At 37.1% G+C, this 21,095-nt stretch overlaps 1 protein-coding gene across 1 annotated transcript in view; it reads right to left on the reverse strand.

Moving 5' to 3' along the window:
* TRPM6 (transient receptor potential cation channel subfamily M member 6) overlaps positions 1–19,699 on the reverse strand; it is a 63,011-nt gene extending 43,312 nt beyond the window's left edge. Inside the window, exons 1-13 of the mRNA XM_072360396.1 lie at positions 19,599–19,699; positions 18,747–18,785; positions 13,859–14,036; positions 13,256–13,469; positions 10,878–11,002; positions 9,959–10,130; positions 8,176–8,350; positions 7,006–7,129; positions 6,110–6,182; positions 5,894–5,994; positions 3,564–3,698; positions 2,990–3,043; positions 754–894 (exon numbers count right to left, since the gene is read on the reverse strand). Of these exons, the coding sequence (XP_072216497.1) occupies positions 754–894; positions 2,990–3,043; positions 3,564–3,698; positions 5,894–5,994; positions 6,110–6,182; positions 7,006–7,129; positions 8,176–8,350; positions 9,959–10,130; positions 10,878–11,002; positions 13,256–13,469; positions 13,859–14,036; positions 18,747–18,785; positions 19,599–19,699 (1,632 nt within the window). The remainder of the gene's footprint in view (positions 1–753; positions 895–2,989; positions 3,044–3,563; positions 3,699–5,893; positions 5,995–6,109; positions 6,183–7,005; positions 7,130–8,175; positions 8,351–9,958; positions 10,131–10,877; positions 11,003–13,255; positions 13,470–13,858; positions 14,037–18,746; positions 18,786–19,598) is intronic.
* Positions 19,700–21,095: the final 1,396 nt, after the last annotated feature.

Here is a 21,095-nt window from a genome sequence, read left to right on the forward strand (position 1 = left end):
CTACCAGAATCAACTGTCACTGTAACTACAGCAGGAGCTTATACCATTGAGATAAAAATGGCCTATTTGACATTTAATTTTAAAATTTAAGTCATATATATCTCTCTAATTCTCTGAAAGACAACATAGAGTCATAGAATCATAGAATCACAGAATCACCAAGGTTGGAAAAGAATCACAGGATCATCCAGTCCAAACATCCACCCATCACCAATAGTTCTCATTAAACCATGTCTCTCAACACAATGTCCAAACATTCCTTAAACTCCTCCAAGTTTGGTGACTCCACCACCTCCCTGGGCAGCCCATTCCACTGCCTGACCACTCTTTCCTAACATCCAGTCTGAACCTCCCCTAGTGAAGCTTGAAGCCATTCCCTCTAGTGCTATCATGTACGTATTTCCCCAATAGCACACACACATTTACACAGAGCCTTTGCTACAACTGAATCACCCAAGTTGGATGCTCTTCCAAGTGCCTGTCATTACAAAAGGTACCACAAGTTCTTTAAAAGACAAAAAAATTCTCTGAACTCTTTCCTGACCATTTCATGCAAATGATAGCATATCTAGCATTTTGTCTAGATAACAGGTGATTTGCCTGGTTTATTTCCAATCTCTCTTCAGCTGACAAATTTATAAACAGAATACACATATGGTCTTCAAACAAACCACAGTGACATCCTGAGATGTTTCCAGGTGTCATGCTTTGGCTTTTCTTGGCACCCAGTGGTAAGCATTTCACAGAATTTACCTTGTGCTTTCTGTAGAGATTATTGTACAGAACTCGGAAGTGTTTCCTTGTGTAGCTGCTTCGATAGGCTTCACCAAGGAGATATTCTATCACCAGACCAATATCAATCAAGGATATCTTATAATCTGAGGGAAGTGTGCTCTGAAACACCAAACATCACAAGAATTTCACAATGATCTTATATGCAACATTCAACACCTGTAACTATGAGGGAATTCTGGCAGAAGGTGCAACTGACAGCTCTGGCATCTGTCAGAAAGAGGACGCATTCTTTAGGCATATGGAATTTCTCTGGGAAGGAGAAAACAGGCACACTGACATTTTCAGTATAAGAAGTGTGACATCTGCTGAACATTGAATACACGTCACTTAGGGACATACACTGTAGTATTCACAAGGCCAGCTGTATTCAATGGTGAGAGTAACTTACTTCAGAATACTCACTGACAGCCAGACAGACTGATAAAAATCTTTCTAACATAACAAGAGACAACTGGCATGGTACAATTTGCTCATTAAACCAATTCATTAATTAAAAATGGGGAACTGGATGAAGAATATATTTAACATTGTAGAGTAATTCCAGGAGGTTGGAGTCTCTTGTAAAGGCTCAAGACTACCATGACAAGTGGGACAAAAGCCTCACTTCTACATTATCTGTATCTTCCAGCTCTGTCACCACTTGTGTTAAAACACCATTGATTGCCTGCTTACATTAAATGTACTTCTAAGGCACAAGCTTTGTGACAAATTATCTGAGGAACAGGTTATCTGCCACATAGATGACAAAGATTATCAGCAAAATCTTAAACTGTAACTCTTGTATATGAAAAATGGGCCTGTCTGTACAGCATCAGATGTTTTACGTATTCCTAGCAGTCTACACCATTCTGACTGTGAAAAGTCATTTTCTTCATTAGGCTGAGCTTTTTTTTTTTCCAATAGACTTCAGTGGCAACCCTCAGAATAACCAGTTAATGCTATCCTTTCCTGGGAACAAGGGGCACCAACAAACATACTGAGTACTTTGTGGCATGTCTCACAGGCTTGGCTTGCTAGCTGTGGCATTAAGGGATAGGCCAGTATTTCTGACTATCTGAATATATATATATATATATATGTATATGTATACATATTATGCTTCTTGGGCAAGTTGCAATATATTTGCATTAAAACACCTGTATTTCTATTCAAACATCAGCAACAAAGCTGGTCAAATTAATGGAGAAAGTATCTCTATCCCCAGTGTTGAAAGGTAGAATATATTTTTTAAGACTGTGACTCTCTCTCTTCACTACATATATTAGACCTCAAACATTTCCATCAGCATGGGAAAGCGCAGAAAACAGCTTGTCATAGAAATCAGAACATGCTGCACAGTAGCATTAACATGAAGATCATCCACAAAAATAAGCTTATCTCAGAAATCCCAATACAAGAAATGAGAGAATTCTGCAAGCAGTCATCTTTCTTTGTTGATTTATTTTATTTTATTTTATTTTATTTTATTTTATTTTATTTTATTTTATTTTATTTTATTTTTTATTTTTTATCTTAGTACTCACAACCTAGAAAGAATAAGCCTATTAATATAGTTTTGTATCTAGGCATCAGTGGATACTAGATGCAGAAAGAACAGCTCATCCTTTCCTGACTAAGTAAAGCTGTCAGGTACAATAGATAATGGTAATACAAAATAAATTTAATGTAGCTAAATAACAAGGCTCCCACTGAACTAATTCAGACAGAGCTCTGTGCAGTAGTCATCCACTGCCACCTTCTGTTCTTCAAGATAATGCAGTACATTAAAATATATGCTGTTACAGCATCTTTCTGTTACTGCTTCACGGGGTAAATCTTTTTTTTTTTTAGCTTTAGGGGGGAAAACTTTACAGAAGTAAGTATAATTATTGCGCTAATTCACTAAATCTTTTGTGCAACCGTTTCATAGTGTCATCTCAGTAATTCAAGAAATAGACAGTCTGATCTATATGAACTACCAAGCTTTGAAATTAAGGTACAGGACCCTGGGGAACATTCAGTAGAAGGTTAGTTAATTGCTTGGGGGTATTAGTGGGATGAGTATAAAACTATTTAGTAGATGAAGGGTTTTAGTAATGAACCCATGGCTTTTATTATTTTGTATTCCCCTGTATTGTCTAGTAGCAGTGTACTACTGAACACTGAAACTTTTAAGTTACTATTTTAGCTCCTCGTCTTCTCCTATACCCATTACCTGTTTCACATCTCGAATAAGGTGCTGCAAAAGTAGATTGGATGGTCCTTGTTTCTGTTATGTGAAAAGAAAAAAGAAAAAGTAAACCAACATGTCTCCCTACATTTGAAAACCAAAGAAGCTTGAAGATGAGAATACAGCACCGTGATTCACTTTCCTCACAAACCTATTCAAAATAATTCATCACCTATCTGCAGCACTTCCACAATCTTCAAATTTGACATATGCTAAAAAAAAGCAAGTACAACTTTGGTTAAACAGCATACCATTTCCAGCAAGATAAGCATACGTCAAATACCAGATTAAAATCAGAGTACATTCTCATAAGCTTCAAGTGAATACTCAATCTGGTTTTAGTCAATGAACTGAAAAATAAAAAGATGGGACACACCCTTAATTAAAATAAATTAAAAAAAAAAAAAAGAAAGATTGAAAAATATTAATTTCCAATTTTTTTTTTCCAAAGACTTTTGTAAAAAAATGTGGGCTAATCTTTTCAGCAGAACAATAATCTTTCTTCATATTTTTATCCAAAGTTAACTGTGTGCCTTCTGTAAGGCACTACAATACTCACTGTATTGTAGAGCTCCTCCAGACGAGATATGGTAAGAAAACGATGCATGTTTACTCCATGCTCTATTAACAGCTTTACAAAATCCACACGGTCCATCACTAAAGCATCCAGCATTGCTTGTTCCAATGCACCAACCTTCAGAAGGACAGAGACAAAATAAGAGGGAAAGCCTCTTATTTTGGAGATTAAAAAAAAAAAAAAAAAAAAAAAAAGATTCCCAAACTGCTGAAGAACTCTTTATCACAATGATTTATTTTTATGTGTACTTCCAGCACACAATATGAAAGAAAATATGCTGGAAGAAATATCCCTTCCCCCCCCCCCCCCCAAAAAAAAAAAAAATCTAGTAGAGAGGGGGAGTACAACAGAGTCTCCATAAACCCACTGTCTATAAGGGCTTTTACGTAAAATTATGCAACCGAACTTGGATAGCACTGTACTCCACAGTAGGATAATACTCTTCTACTCTAATTCATTTTAGAAACTAATGTATGATAATGCTCCAAGCAGAAGGAGAGCTATTCTTTTTTGAAAGATGACAAAAGCCACTTCAAGGTTCTGTATTTCAACATCTCTCTGTAGAACTTGAAGTCCTTTAAAGCATACTTCACATATGAGAGAGAATCTGGACTAGGATAAAGTCTCTGAAAGATGCTGCAAAGCAGAGCTCTACCTACAACACTGTTTAGAATGTGAAACACTACAGTCACACTACCTGCACAGAGCTTAACGGGGTCAAAACATAATAGCATATTAAAATATATATATATATCATTAAGGCAACAATATGCACACAAACTTGTTTATACACAAATCTTTTCCATATCTTTTTTTCTTCTATCTCATAAAAACAAAATCTGTGTTGAAAAAATACTATTAAGGTTATGTGGTCAATCACTCTAAAGTTACCAAATAATTCATCACCATGAATAATGGTACAATTACTCATTGCACAATCATATACAATGTTTCCCCAGAGGGCTCAGGCTCATTCAGTTCACACAGTGAATGATGCTCACTCAGCAGGCAGCTATTCAGCATCTTGATCTAGCCTTATTGTTCCAGGCTTGGAACACCATGTATCATCTGCATGCTATTCAAATCCCAAAAACTAACTGGGAAAATTCCTTCTTTATTTTTCAGTGAGCACCCAACACCATTCTTACCAGTTTTATATTTGTCCAAGATTATGCTGTGATCAACAACGCTTCATGAATAGCGAACTAGCCCGAAGAGGAAACAAATTTAACTCACAGATTCGAAAACATCTCAAGAAAAATATTTACATATTCAGCTCTATACACCACAGGAGGTGTATAAAGAGTTATATAAAGTGTACTAAATGTGTATAAATACTAGTGACCAATAAATTCAAGTCTTGTGTGTGTGTGTGTGTGTCAAGCAATCAATTTGGTCAGTTAACAATATATATACATATATATTCACTGTCCATTATACAAAATTTAGTCTGGAAAGTTCTTGGAATAGCAAAATCAACACTGTCATCCTTGGAGGACAAAACTTACTTAAAAAGTAATTTGGGGGAGCTTCAGATGTCATTTCTTTCAGAAATCAGTAATCAGTTGGGAAGTCCCAGCACTCAGCCCCATGTTGGACTCCCTCCAGTACATCCATATCTCTCTTGCACATGGGGGCCAGCAATGGACACAGTCCAAGCACAGCCTCAACAGTACTGAGTAGAGTGGAGAGAGGACTGCCTAGCACAACTAAAAATACTGTTAGGCCTTAGCCTTCTAAATGGCAAGGGTTGCTGACTCATGTTCACCTTGGTGTCTGCCAGGTCTTTTTCTGCAAAGCTGAGCCACAATGCCATATTAACAACAGTTTTTTTCTACCTGTCATGCCATAAAGTATTCATTACTGATCCTGGAAGTTCCTCATTTCCTAGATCTAGGAAAACAGAGACAACATTCCTTTGTAGTTTATTCTTTCAGGGGAAGAAAAAAAAAAAAAAAAAGTATTCTGAATTACAAAAAAAAAGTCCATAACCATCAGAGACTGTCAACACAGGCTTGAAAAATACACATCCAGAAGGACCACTGAAGCTATTCTGAAAGGCTAGTGGTGAAAACTATAGGAGTTTTAGACAGAATCTCTTTTCTAGGTAAACACTGCATTTGATTCTTCATGTGATGCCCTCTGCAGTTGAACACCTTGGAGTTTTAAGGACAACGACTCTCTAAAATCAGAGATCATTACTCCAGAAGACTGAATCAAAGGACCATACCATTCCCCAGCTAAAGCCTGACAAACACATATTATGGAAACACAGCCATCACAGCAAAGTAAAAAATAAAATATAGAAGTACCTTCCAGTGCTGTCCATAAACCAATATATGTTTTTTGGCAATATCTAGCTGGTTCCAAGCCAATGCCAAATCCAGCTGATCTGATGCAGACATACTTGTACCTAGGAAACAAGCAAAAGACCCAGCAGTCTGCATAGTCAATATTATTTCCTTGCTTTGAAAAAGTAAGCTGACAAGACTGCATGTCAGATGAGAACAGTATTTTCAAATACATACCTTTCAGAAGTGCAGTTAGAATTGACAAATCAATGTCTTGATGTTCTTCAGACTCCACATCAAGTATAGTTATCTGTTAGAATTGCAGAAGTACACTATTTGAGGTGTGCTTATTTCTTCTTGGCTCTGGTAGATTAAATCATGCACACTTCATGCAACACAAACACTGGCAAAGCCCAGACTAATTTTCCTTTGTTTCAGAAAGGAAATGTACAATTTTGCTTGTAATGCAACAGCATCCAAGACCAACTGCCATCAACCTGCTGTATAATAATATGAGTCTATTTCCTTTCAATTAGCTTTAAAGCTCTGAAATATAAAAATGCAATATGATAAATGACTGCTCAGCTTCCAAGTAGAGAACAGACACTTCAACAAAGTAAAACAAATAATAACAAAAACAGATTGTATAGTTTCCATTTTAGTAATCATTGTCATTATTCCTAAAACAAATATTTGGCAGCCCTGAATGAGCTCAGGAGTCACTACACATGCCAGCACATTTTGAAAATCCCAGTACACTGTGACAAATTCTAGCACAATGCTGTTATGAGTAGAAGAATGGATATAAACATTTCCAAATTATAAAGAAAAGACTTAAAAATAAATTAAAAAGTAAAAATTACTTGATCTTTCCTGTGAAAATAAAGACACCTCGTCTCAACTAAAATCAGAAGGGCTGTCATTTCATAAGCAGCCACCAAGACTTCCAAAGTTAACTAAGCAGCCTCTGTGGAGCTACCTAAGATACAAATTAGCACAGAGTCTTTCGTGTTAATTTAATTTTAGGGGTAATATTATTATGTTTTACAACTGTGGTGTCAATCCAACACAGAAAAGGCAAAAAAGATAACAGCAGATGAAATTATTGGAAAGACAGCATGAATCCCACTCACAGACTCTCTGTGCTCCATGCATTCCATCAAAATGTGAAATAGATGACTGGACTGCTTCTGTCCCAAACTAAACATGTTTTGAATCATTATTAAAACCTCCTCCTTCACTTGCGGGCGCAACTCCCTGAAAAAGAGATACATAAGCTTAAACATTGTTGGCTACCTCTCGCCAGTCCAAACAACACCTAAGGGAGAGGAGGAAACTGCGCCGAGCAGACACTTCTCTGCTGTCTTACTGCTCCCTTCATCCAGTAAAAGAAGGCCAAGGTATCCTATAGCATCAGTTATTATTCACACAGATATTTCCTCTGATCATACATATTGGAAATAAAATAAATGAGTTAATTTTCAAAGGACTATCTGCACACAGGGAAAAAAAAAAAAAAAAAGCACTGAAATTTTAGCAATCATCTTCATTCCTTCAATAATAGTTTATAAATAAATTCAGTTATCCGTTCTTTGTTAATTAATCTTAATATACCCCTTTTTTTCCCACACCTGTTTTCCCCTTATTTCCCTCTGCTAACTGCTGTTCATATTCTTCTCTCCTGTTCAAATGACCAGATTTTTTATTTTATTTTTTATTTTTTTTAAGTTGAAGAAACATTGAGGGAAAAGAAAGTGAAAAAAATACTTGTTACAACATGTTAGAGAAAAGTAGCATGCTCAGAAAAGGCTATTAAGATAATAAAGAAATTATTAGTGCATGTATACAATGAATAACTGATGTTTACTAAGTAGTCATCTTTTAATTGGAACAAATCCAGTTCAGCTTTTCAAAAATTAACTTTTATGTAAAAAGCCCTTTTGACTTTTAAAGACTTTCACAATAAATAAATAAATAAATAAATAAATTAGTTTGCTACACAAGTTCCTATTTTCATTTATTTTCATTTTGGATACAAAACTGTCATCAGAATAGATTTTATGTAGAGTCTGTAGCCAAGGCTGCACTGAAGGTGGCAAAAAAGTCACAGCAAGAATTATAAATACGTATTAACACTGGGTTAACCAAAGCCAAACCCAAGGCATATCACTCCTCCTCCTACCTCAGTCTTAGCTGCCTACAGTCACTAACCCCACTCTAGTAGCATTAGAGGCACTAAAAGTTATCTGTGTGGTTGGGGCACTTTTAGATCCCCCCAGCATGGCATATCATGCACTACTCACCCTGTATCACTTGTGTGTTTGTGGGTGAAAGCCAGAATATCAGCAGCTCTGCCAGTGCCCTCATAGACCACCACAGGGACAGGTGGGCTGGTCCTTACGTATTCCCACACCATTAGAATCACACTGGCATCTCCTTCCACCACCAACCCGACTACAGGTACACCTTGGCCCATTCCTGTTTCAAAACACACCTACCCAGTTAGAAATAGGTCGCAGTTGTGCACACACACACAGAATAAAAATTAAAAAAAACATCATCAGGAGATAATGCAATTCCTGGGTGAATTATACATGATGAAGTCTCACAGTAAGCATGTAGTTCAACAGGTAGGAAATCATGTGTCCAGCATCTCTTGTCTGACCTAGTTTTCCTATGAATTATTTTCGTAGTACAAAGTGATGGTGTTTTAAAGGTGGTCCATACACTTTTTGTTACCAGTACAAACAGAAAAGTAGTTTGTTACTTTATTTTTTTAAGGATTTTCTCAATTTGTACACCAGTAGGGTATTCCTCTTTATAATCTAAAATAAATCTCAAGTAAGATGAAAGAGAAATAAATTATTAAAGAAACAAAAAGGAAGGAAGGAAGGAAGGAAGGAAGGAAGGAAGGAAGGAAGGAAGGAAGGAAGGAAGGAAGGAAGGAAGGAAGGAAGGAAGGAAGGAAGGAAGGAAGGAAGGAAGGAAGGAAGGAAGGAAGGAAGGAAGGAAGGAAGGAAGGAAGGAAGGAAGGAAGGAAGGAAGGAAGGAAGGAAGGAAGGAAGGAAGGAAGGAAGGAAGGAAGGAAGGAAGGAAGGAAGGAAGGAAGGAAGGAAGGAAGGAAGGAAGGAAGGAAGGAAGGAAGGAAGGAAGGAAGGAAGGAAGGAAGGAAGGAAGGAAGGAAGGAAGGAAGGAAGGAAGGAAGGAAGGAAGGAAGGAAGGAAGGAAGGAAGGAAGGAAGGAAGGAAGGAAGGAAGGAAGGAAGGATAAAAAAGATTTACTCCTAACATGAAAAAAATGTCAGAGACTGATTTAGAAACTCTAAATACAAAACATTAAAAACTGAGTTGTCTCTAAATACTATCTTGTAAGCATATAAAGAAAACACAGATTCAATATCATAAATTTCAGCTAAGGTATTTTTTAACATGCTTAAAGATTTACATCACTGTGTAAGAATGATTTTCCACAAAAAACTTATACAATCTAGTACAGAAAAGGAAATGCTCATCTATGTAATAAATATTTCCTTGATAATCTCTATACTACTATTCAATTGCTGCATAGGCAAACAACAGAATTTACATAATTTGAGAAACAGAAATACTTGATGTAAGTACTTTTGCAACCAGCTTTTGCCTCTGAACATGGGGAGGTCACAGTGATAGACACATAAGGAGGTTAAAAGTAACAAATGATTGTGTTCTATCCACCTGGAAAAGCTATCTATGGCTTATATAGAAACTACGGAAAACTGCATGGTGTGCAAATGCTCAATACATACTATGGACAAACGATGTATTATTTCCAATACATACTGCTTCATGAGAATGCTATTCTTCTCATTTTTTCTGAGAAACTTGCACTGGGCTACTTTGAATCACAGTGAAATCCATCACAAATGAATTAATTGTAGAATCATTTGCATTGGAAAAGACCTTTAGGATTAGTTTAACATTAACTGTTACACCATTAAACCATGTCCCTAAGCATCACACACAAAAGATGATGACAGGAAGTGTCAAGTACCTCCATGGCATTTTAGACGGGGCTTTCTGTGATAAAGCTGACCTTGGCATTACTTACTTGTGTGCATCTTTTGAAGTGACAAATACTTCTCCAAATTCCTCCTGAGCATCATTTCATTCCCATACTTGCCTACTGTCCCATCATCTGCCATTAGAAAATGAGAATGCATGCTGTTGAGAGTACTCAGTTTGCTGAGAGGATTACCGAGAGTCTGATACAGGCAAACTACCTATTAAAAAAAAAAAAAAAAAAAAGTTATTCACAGAAACCAGTGCCCCTCATTTGCATGAATTTCTTCATCACATCATAGTCCAGAGAAAGTCCCTATCATGCCTTTTGTTGCTCAAGTAACAACTCAAGATCATTTAATATGATCTTAACAGTATCAATGTTTATAGCCAGAAAGCATTTCTGACTAGGCAGACTTGCAGCCCTTATTACAAGATACTGACAACCTTTCTTTGCAACAGTTGAAACACAATGGCACTTTTTTCCTGAGTGTATTTCCAATAAAAGCATGTATGTTATCATCTATCAGGAATGATTTTGCCTTACTTGACAAGTGTCTTTAAACAGTTACTTAAACTGCATCTTCACACAGGCACTGACTTAAGATTCTAATTTATGAGTAAAAATCACACATGTTAATAGCCTTTTTGTATATACAATTAATGTTATTGCTCATCCTAAATCATATGAATATAGAAATATACAATTTGCATCCACAAAATGGTTAATTTCAATTAAAAAAAAAAAAAAAAAAAAAAAGTTTTAAAACTATCTATTTCTGTATGAAAAACAGAATACACAGTGTCAGCATGCCACAGAATTCTGGCCCTGAGAAAAACCTAAACTTCTGATGCTAAGAAAAAATATCAAATTAGTGAAATGAAGCTAGCACAAAATATAGTATGCAAGAAAGCTAAACAATTTCTCAAACAAGAAGACTATTATTACTAAAATGCATCAAACTCACATCTTTCCCAATGAGGTCCCTCTGGTTCTCAATGATACCCCATGGGGGGATTCCAACAGCACAGATTTTTCTCAGGTATGGTGAGGCACGTCCTTTCAGTGCATCTCCCACATGTCTGGATACTCCTAAACAAACAATTAACCATAATTTTTTTTTCTGCATTCGAGGCTTGCTACAGGACAACAACTGAAGGATTTCCCACCCTGCATGAGATTTCCTCTGAAAGTAATGCCTCCTGTTTTGTTAGGTTCACACAATGTCAGAGGCAGATGTTAGTAGTAGGGTATCATGAGTTAACAACAAAATACAGGGTTCTCATGCCAGGAAGATTTCTTTATTGCTGTGATGATCATGATCATAATGCTCTATCTCTCTCTCTCATTCTTCTAAGCAAGCTTTTCTATATTTGCTACACGCATTCAGTACATTTCCACTAACAATCCATTGGCTGAAAAGCAAGCAAATTCCATAACAAGTCTTCATAATCAGCAGAGTTTATCTTATGCCTAGGTACAAAATATCCCTGTTTATTCAGACCATCTGTCTCCTTTCCAGAGCCCCATTATCCAACAGTTGATATTTGAAGAGACCGAGCTGACCTCTCCATCTCCCACAGCAAGGCAGTTTGAACCTTCCCACCAATATTCCATTCAGTTTTGTTTCCATGAGACAGACGGCAGTAGAGGGGCAGTCCTACAAAATGGCATCTGACACCATTAAATTCCTCCATATAAAGCACTGAATTCCTCCATGCAGAAAAAATGGCACCCACTGACATTTGTTGGTGCTTACTGAAAGCTTACGGAGACCAACCAGTGAATGTCAGCACACTGAGGTGGTGAGTGGTGTATTTTAGCAGTGCCAAAAGTAACATGAAAGATAAGCCATGTATGGACAGCCATGCACAGTTTTCATACCACAAAATTAGCTGATCAGCTCATCCACACAAATCACTGGATTATGACCAGGAAATTGTGTACAGAGCTGAATATTGGCTTCAGTGAATTGAAAACAATGTTGGCTACACTGGAATATCGAAAAGTTTGAACCAGGTGTTCACACCTGGAATAGAAAGAACACCACACACAAGTTTGTCAGGACCTACTGAACCAGTACTGTGCTGAAGGCGACCATTCCCTGGATCTCATCATTAGCTGGGATGAGATGTCATGTCACCACTATGAGCCCAAGTCAAAACAGCAGTCTGTGGAGTAGCAACACATGAATTCATCTCTTGCAACATGATAACGCACCAGGCTCCATACCACTCCAGACTGTGGAGTATACCACCACTCTTGGCTGGGCTGCCCTACCGCACCCCTGCTAACAGTGCAGATTAGGCCATTTCTGACTTCCATCTGTTTGGGCTGATGAATGACAGACTCCACAGGCACACATTTCTAGCTGTGACATTGCCCTAGCAGCTGTGAAACAGTAGGTCAACTCCACTGGTGAAGATTGTTATGAGTGAGGCATATAGGCTTTTGTTCAACGCTGGCAAACAGTGCGTAGCTAATGGTGGTAACTGTGTTGAAAAACAGTATTCCTTAGCTGAGAGTTTCCTCTATCAAAGTGTTATTCTACTCTTTGTATCTGTTACAGTTTCCATGGAAATAAATAGGATGAATTACTTTCAGAGCAACCTACATATTGTATTCTGTGGTTATGTTTTAACCAGAAATAAACCATCCCCCTGTTTGTATACTTGATATGAACTGCCATAATTGCAAGGCTTAAACTTAATGACCCCACGCTTCAAACTCAAATTTTTAGTTAATAATACCCATCTACATGCCAATAGCACTTTCTATCTAATCATAAAAACTGCATTATTTACATACAGGGTGGTTCCCTTGTAAGGTCACTGGACTCAATAAAAGATAAAGAAGTAAAATTACTTCACTTCTGTGGCTGACCAGCCACCTCAGTTTTTGAGAGGACAACAGGCTAATAACTTCATTGTATGGATTATCAGAATTCAAAACTTTTCTAGTGGAAAAAAAAATGAAAGTTAAATCTAGATTTGAACATTTCAGAAGTTCAAAAAAGCTGCCCACAGTCATCAGAAAGCAAATATTTTAATGAAGCAGATAAAACTGACTGCAAGTCCTATGTGAGGCACTTTATTTCTTATTACTTGTAGAATACACTGCTGTTTAATAATAAATAAATAAATCAGAATGCCTGTCAATAGTAAAAGGCACACATTGTTTGTCATTGAATGATGCATTGTTTCTAAAACAAAAATGTTTACTGTGTAAAAAAGTACCACAAATTATAAAACTAACAATTTCATTATATTTGCCCTAAACATATATGGCTATACACACAGAAAGAACACCAGAGGAAGACTGAAATAACAGGAAGAATTATACTACCTCTGTTGATTCCTTCAGTAATGATCCATGCTCCTGTAGTCTCAGCAGCCTTCACCAATCCTTTACTGAAAACCTGCTTGACCTTTGGGGGAAGTTTGAAATTTTCAGTGCCTCCATGCACAGAGATGACTAGCTTTGGCAACTCCATCTGCCATTCATTAACCATCAGGTGCAACAGTTGATCCAAACTGCTGTCATAAGAGAGCCTAATGTACTGGAAGAAACAATCACAGACAAAATAAACATCACCAAAATCCTTGAAGAGAAGAAACTGCAACTTCATACCAAGTTCCCAGCTCTAGCATCTTACAGACTTCATGCTGGATTACAATTTTCATAATACTGTTAAAGTGATTGCATGGAAACACATCAGCGAGCAATACAGGCAGTAAGACAAGCAGCTACTCTTAATTGTGGCGAAGTTCAACATAAAGTTCTAATGCACATACACTAACTTCAGTTACTTTTAGGTTCCTCCTTCTCTCTTAAAACAAATCAGCCTATAGTCACCAGTGTCACTCTCTGCCCTTCTTCCAGGGGAATTATAAAAGGAAAGCAGACAAATAAACCCAGCAATCAGTAGGAATCAAATTACATGCAAACCTTGGCATGGTAAGTGTGATCTCCATCTTGAAAATTGATTGTACCAAATGCATCTGTTGGACTTGTCTTTGTGTGTTTTTGCACAGACCATTTTTCATCTCTCTGCAGGGCAGTCTGACAGACGGGCCAGCTACAGTCTACTCCTTGGTGATCTCCAATCAGCCTTCCACAGCAACATCTCACATTAAAAATAAAATTAAAAAATAATTTTATATTACATACACTAGTGCACAGATCTAGGATCTCCACTAGAGTGGCCCAAACACTTTTCTACAAAGAAGGATATTGCAACATTCTGACACTAAATAAAACAGGAGTGAACTCAGCTAAAAAAAATCTCAGTGATGGTAAAATGACATTTAATTAATGAATAAAGATGTTTTGCTGGATACATCATTTGTTCTCCTCCTGGGGAACACTGATACCAGTTTGACAGTTTATCCACAAGTTAATTCTGACCTGAGCTATTCAGCTCAGATTTACTGGAGTCTTCTGTAAGATTTCAGAGAATTATCTTAGAACACTGAAATTTGCTATAGCAATTGCAACAGGTTATTCCAGGTGCAGAAGAAAGATCTAGGAGTTACAGTCATGAACGCAAATGAAAGCAGCACTCCCAGTCCAAAGAGACCTCTAGACTAACTCCAGGACATCAGCAAAGTGAATATACAAAATAAATCTATTGTTATAGGGAATATAACAGAAGCTCAGTTAGCATTTAAGATCTGCAGCAGGATGAATAACTCAGACTCCAAATTCAATCAGTATTAGGGTCATATGGACCTCAGCGGGCTCCAGCCTGTTCTAGAGAATTAAATTTGATATATTTGTAGCAACATCTGACACTTCAGCTTTCTTGTAGACATTTTAGATGCTAACATACTGTTAGTAGCAGGGAAAAAAAGAAATAAAAATAAGATGCTCCAATAAAAATACTGCTCCAATTTTCTCTCTCTCTCTCCTTTTTTTTTTTTTTTTTTTTTTTTTTTTAATTATTATTATTCTTTCTTCTGGGTTAGCAGCAGCAGCAAAATATCCATAAAAAATAAAAAATATCCTTTAGAGAAAAGGTAAGCAAGTCTGTGGATACCCTATTTTTCTTCGGTCCTGAAAATATATTATAGCCACCATACTGCTCCTACAGTGGTCTCACTAAAACAAATTCTTTTATTCAAGAGTCATTCAAGAAGACAGCAAAACTAAAGCAGTCTCACCTAAGTAGTACATTAAATTCCATTATTAACCTAGTACACCATATTACATAATCTGACTCGGCAAACGCCAGTGCTTGGAAGAACGGTGCTGAAAAAGCATTCAGACTTATTAGCAGATGATTATGTTTTTTAAAATCTGAATTAATTTCAGTCCACAGAGTAAACCATCATCAAATTAAAAAACAGAATGACTGTCCCACATTTTACTGCTCCATACAGGGAGCAATCATGTTAGGGGCCATTAGAGCAGCAAGAGCCAGAGCAACCCTACTTTTAAAATCAGAAATCCCATGGAATGCAGTCAGCTGACATAACAAATAACTGCATTAAGCTTGAAATTGACAGGCCAAATGAACATTGAGCAATTTTCATCATTAGCATTATTTTCACTACATATCTAACATTTAAACACAAATATGCCCACAGGTGAGCTGCACTCAGAACAGTTCAAGTACACCGTGCAGACAGCAAAGGAACTGCACGTGGACCTAACACATGAACTTCAGGGTATGTGCACCTGTTTTTATCTTGGAGATAGTCACAACGAGAGGTATGAACTAAAAAAGAACTGGTATTTCCTGAACAGCTCATGCTCCACCCCAAGTTGGCACGCTCAGTCTCTTGAGCCAAATAGGAGGAATGGACAAAGTGCTAATGCCTCCCTGATCAGGGAGGTCAAAAGCCAAGATCAAGAAACTAGAAAGGGTGAGGAAACCAATGCACATTACACACATCTGTTTGGCTTTGTTTTGCTTTTCCATAAGCTTTTGTGCTCTGTGCCTGGTGAGGGGGTTCAAGGAAGAGAGGAGCTAGCAGCCAAGGATAGTGGTCAAGCCAGGGACTGCTTCAGAGTGCTGGAGCCACACACATCCCTGGGACCTGCTGGGCTGCACCCCAGGGTGTTGATGGAGCCAGCTGATGCCTTTGTATATTTGTTAATACCTAGATTAGTTTTCCCAAAGTTCCATCCATCCTGGCCTTGAACATCTCCAGGGATGGAGCGTCCACAGCTTCTCTGTGCAACATGTTTCGCTGCTTCATAACACTCATGGTGAAGAATTTTTTCCTGAAGTCTAATCTAAATCTGTCCTCTATCACTTAAAAAACATTACTGCTTTGTCCAATCACTACACTCCCAGATAAAGAAACTCTTCTCGTCTTTTCTGCAGGACCTCCTTAAATATTTAATGCCAACAGTGACATCTCTCTTCCCTTCTCTTCTCCAGACTAAACAACCTCAGCTCCTTCAGCCTCTCTCTGTAGTAGCAGTGCCTCAGCCATCTGATCATCCTTGTGGCACCTCTAACATCTCACTTCAGCAGATCCATGCTGAGATCCCGAATTTGAATGAAGTACTTTAAGTGGGGTCTCACTAGTAAGAAGCAGAGTGGGATAATAGCTTCCCTCAATTTGCTGGTCATGTTTCTTTTGATGCAGTCCACAATATGACTAGGCACAAATGTGCCTAAAAGGTAAGACAGACCACTTGTGAAAGCATCTCAGACGTGCAAGGATCTAGAAGTACTGCATTCCTGAGCGCTCACTCAGTGAGGCTGGTCTAGATTCTGTCTGGCAAGTGTTTATGAACACTAAAAGAACAGCAAATAGAGGTAATTTCAATAGAGAATCAGTAAGATTCTCAAATTTCATTATGAACTACTTAACAGAGTTATTCTACTTAGTATTAGCAAATACTTGTATAAGCCACTCATAAACAGCTCGCAAACCTTGGAAGTTTCTTGCAAATAAGAAACCACTAAAAGATTTCAATTGCCTAAGACATTGTGATATTGGGTCAAATTATAATAGATGTCAAGTTCATTCACATCAGTTTTGGACTATGTGGAAAATTACAGATCTCAAGCTGACTTCACAGCTGATCTAATAAGTACAGTATAAACAATTATAATGCTCAGGTGAAAATTACTTCTCCTTGTTAGGCATAGGAAAACTTCAATAACAGAGCTCTGAGTGTGGATTCAGATACACAAGTAGAAAAGAACATTTAATATTTGAGGAATCATACTTGAAAATAATAGCTGGCTGAAAAAAACATCATACAACCCTATATATTCTGCAGATGTAGAAAGAGGGACATACATGATACACAGGAAAATGTTCAGGAAATAGTGAAAGAAACAACTAAAAGATGAAAAATAAAAAGAAAAATTGAAAGGTAAAGAATTTCATTACAGAGAAGGTTGGAAGAGAAAAATGAACACACTATAAGGGGTGCACACTTTCACTTTCTCTTCCTTCTTTTCTTGATGTAGTACCAGCATTCATACAACTAAACAGTTTCATTAGAAGACTGTTTTGATGAAAGCTTTCTTTTTTTTTCTTCTTTTTTTTTTTTTTCCCCAAATTAGTTTTCATACCAGTGAGCTTCTCATGACAACTAACAACATGGTAACACCAAGAGGGAAGATGGCACAGAACTGCAGAACTGCTGTGGCATTAACTTGAATCAGAGTAAGTCATGAAACTATGCCCTAAGTACTTCTTAGCATACATTGCCCTAAAGGTTTAAGCACAAGTTAACTTCAGTTTGAAGCACAAGTTAACTTTAGCTTACATACACACCAAAGTATCACCAAATTAGCAGGAAACAATAAAATCTTTACAGCATTTCTCATTCTAAAACATTTGCAAAGAATCTTAGGATCTCTTTTCTTCTACTCTAAAGCAACTGTTCTTTTTGCACAGATCATATGCTTCTGTTTTAAGATCAGTGCTATTCTGTGTATTAATCATTTTCAGCAATGTGATTCACAGAAGTAATTTATTTGCTTTTTGAAAAATGTGATTCTTGTTTCACATAGGTCTTAGAAGTGAAACAAACAGAATGCAGTAGAATAGAGGACTTTACTTCCATAAGAAAAGGACCTTCAAAGACCATCTAGCTCAGCTGAAAAATGTTAAATGTCACATAAAAAAAAAAAAAGCAAATAATCTTGCTTATGCATATGACAGGACCAATTTTCACCAGTTTCCTAGTCCTCTGTTACTGGAGGGCACTCACTGTTTTCTGGTGCTTCAGCTTTCAAAAGCCTTTAATACAAAACAAATGCAAAGTTAAATTTTTGTTATAGTAACTATTTATTATCATAAACATACAATATCAAAAGGTGTTTGGGAATAGCAGCTGAGCAAAGAATCTTGGATGGGAGACAGCTAGTTTATATAAGCTACAAATACTAGCTGCTTGAAAAATATACAACCCAGTTAAAAGCACCATAATAGTGTAATTTTTGTTACTTGTTGAAGGTGTGGATGCCCAGTGCAATCTTCAGAAATTCTGTCATCATGGACGCTTCCATTGCTCTCTTTCTTCTCTTTTTATTTCATTTCTCTTCTTATCCTGATTCTTATTGTTTCCCATTACCTTCCTCTCTTTTTCCTTGTATCACCCAGGATACAGCCTGAACTTAAAGATAAACTCATTCTCAGAAGTTATTTTGGTAAAATTTTCTACTGTAAGTAAGTTAAAGTTTATAATGCAATTTATTTCACCTGGGTTTATGGTAAACCTTCCCCCCAGTCTCCGGAAATGATTTTCTGACTTTGGAATTGGAAGGATTTTTGTTGTTGTTGTTGCTTCCTGGAGTAGGAATGTCCATTGCTAGCTTTAGGTCATTACAAAAATCATATGTACATAATTTTTGCACTGTTACCTGATTAAATTCTGGCACACCTGGCATCCTGCAGGACACCTGTGATAAAGATAAATAATTAATATATGCATGTACAAAAGAAACAACTGTAACAATATTCATAAAATATCAATTCACCTTTGACAAAATTCTTACCATCAGAATTAAAGGTTGTCTTTTTCTGTATTAACCACTGGAAGAACTACTAGATAATTTCAGTGATTTGGTTTGCATGTTGCATCTCAAAATATATATTTTGTCTGCATTTCAAAAATGAGTTCTCTATTGTCTACACAATCCATGCATTCAAAACAATAATACAAATTACAAGTTCACATTCTCAAGACATGATCTTGCTGAGTATATTTAGGCATCACCTTCTGTTAGATACAGCCTGGAATGTCAAATCATTATTTTCTTCTTAGTTCTCATAGAAAGGCTCAGGAGTTTGATCTTTCCCTTACTCTTTTCACACTCTGTGTCAATCTGAGTGGAAACCTGTGTCTCACAAGACTGATCAACAGAAGGCAATATTTTGAGAATGGAAGAAAACATAGTATAGGATTATGGATTCTTGTGCAGCAGTAATTGAAACTGAATATCAGAAGCACGCCACTTTTTGTCTCTTTAATATGAATGACATAACAGAGTTTTAGATATTGGACTGAAAGCAAGATCTCCAGGAAGGCATGGAAGGTTAATTGTTTATAACTTCTAATTCAGGTGAACAGCAACATTTAAAATGTATGAAAATTACCAACTATAGCATTTTAAAGATGGAAAAAATTGCATCCAAACTTCACAAAACACCCATATAAATGTATTCTGATTCTTTCTGAATTTAACAGAAAGAAATGAAAGTCACTGTTTTACCTGTGAGGATCTTTTAAGTAGGGAATAATGTTTGCACATTCTCTCTTACTGAAGACTTCTTCTATCCAAGATTTTGGGGTCTGAAAAGACATTTCAAACATAATTGTATTCCTTAACTTTAGAACACAAAGCAAAAAACTGCATTAGAAAGTTTAGGCTGCTATATTTGCTTACTTCCAAATAATTTCCATCACAATGTCAAATGAAACCAAATGCTATTACCTGAAAATGCAGCTCTGAATTGTACAAGCCCTTCACTCCCAAACTTTTTTTCACAGAAATATGACTCCTAACATATATTCCCATTCCTCAGTAATAAACATGAAAATGATTTAGAGGATCGCATACATGCAACTGAAAGCACTGCATTCTGCTATAAGACTACCAAATAGCAATAGTATTAAAACTGATACTGTGCAAAAAGGCATTATTTCATTTTTACCTGAAAGACACTCTTTACTCCTTCTTGTTTTATTATAAGAGATTTCAAAATTGGTGCATCCTGGTTGCATGTTTGCTGAACTAGGACTATGCTGAAATACAAAAGACAGGGAACAGAGACTGGACCGAGCATTTAGAGTGTGTCAGGTGTAGTTTTCTCACTGGGACACTGCCTTAATGAAGGCTGTTGTAGCTGAATGAACTGAACACTCACTTTTCCTCTTCCTTTTTCTATTCCAGCCAATCAGACCACAAGAACTAAAGGACCCCCTACACTCTTGCCATGGCAGAAAGAGGGACCTATTAGACAGAGGTGAATGGGAGCAGGTTTCTGCTTCGCCCAGCAAAAAAAATTACAGTCTGCCTACCCCACCCTCCAAGATACCCTCAGACTACAGATATGAAGCTCTGGAACTTGGCAGACATCCTAACGTCCATATCACAATCACCTCAGACAAGAAAGAAAGAAGCATTTCTACCATAGGCAAGTCCTTTATGAGGGGAACAGAAAGCCTAGAATGCCAACTGGACCAGACCTACAGGGAAGACTGCTGCCTCCCTGGGGCCCAAATAAAAGATGTTACTAGGAAGTTCACTAGGTTGGTACAGCCACTTGATTATTAACCATAATTAATTTCTCATGTCAGGAACAATGGGATATCAAAAAGAAGTCCAAGGTCAATCAAATGGAACTTCAGATCTTTGGAGTGATTAAGGATAAAGGCGGAAGCGCACAGGCAATGTTCCCTTACATCCTTCCTGTAGCAGGTACCAATAGCAAAAGAACAGGCAGACCCAGGTGGTCAATACATAGCTCCAAGGTTAGTGTAACCAGCAGAATTTTGGGTTTCTTAATTGTGGGGTAATCTAAACAACACCAGGACTGTTGGTGCCAGGTGGGATTTACCTTTCTTGAAAACAATTTCTGCTCTAGGCCTCCCAGCCAGATTGGCTGCCCTTGTCCTTATGGGTGACTTCAGCTTGCCAGACATTAACTACAAACATCATACAGCTTATACAAACAGATCCAGGAGATTCCTAAAACATTTTGATAAC

This window comes from Excalfactoria chinensis, chromosome Z (assembly GCF_039878825.1).
Source record: "Excalfactoria chinensis isolate bCotChi1 chromosome Z, bCotChi1.hap2, whole genome shotgun sequence".
NCBI lineage: Eukaryota > Metazoa > Chordata > Aves > Galliformes > Phasianidae > Excalfactoria > Excalfactoria chinensis.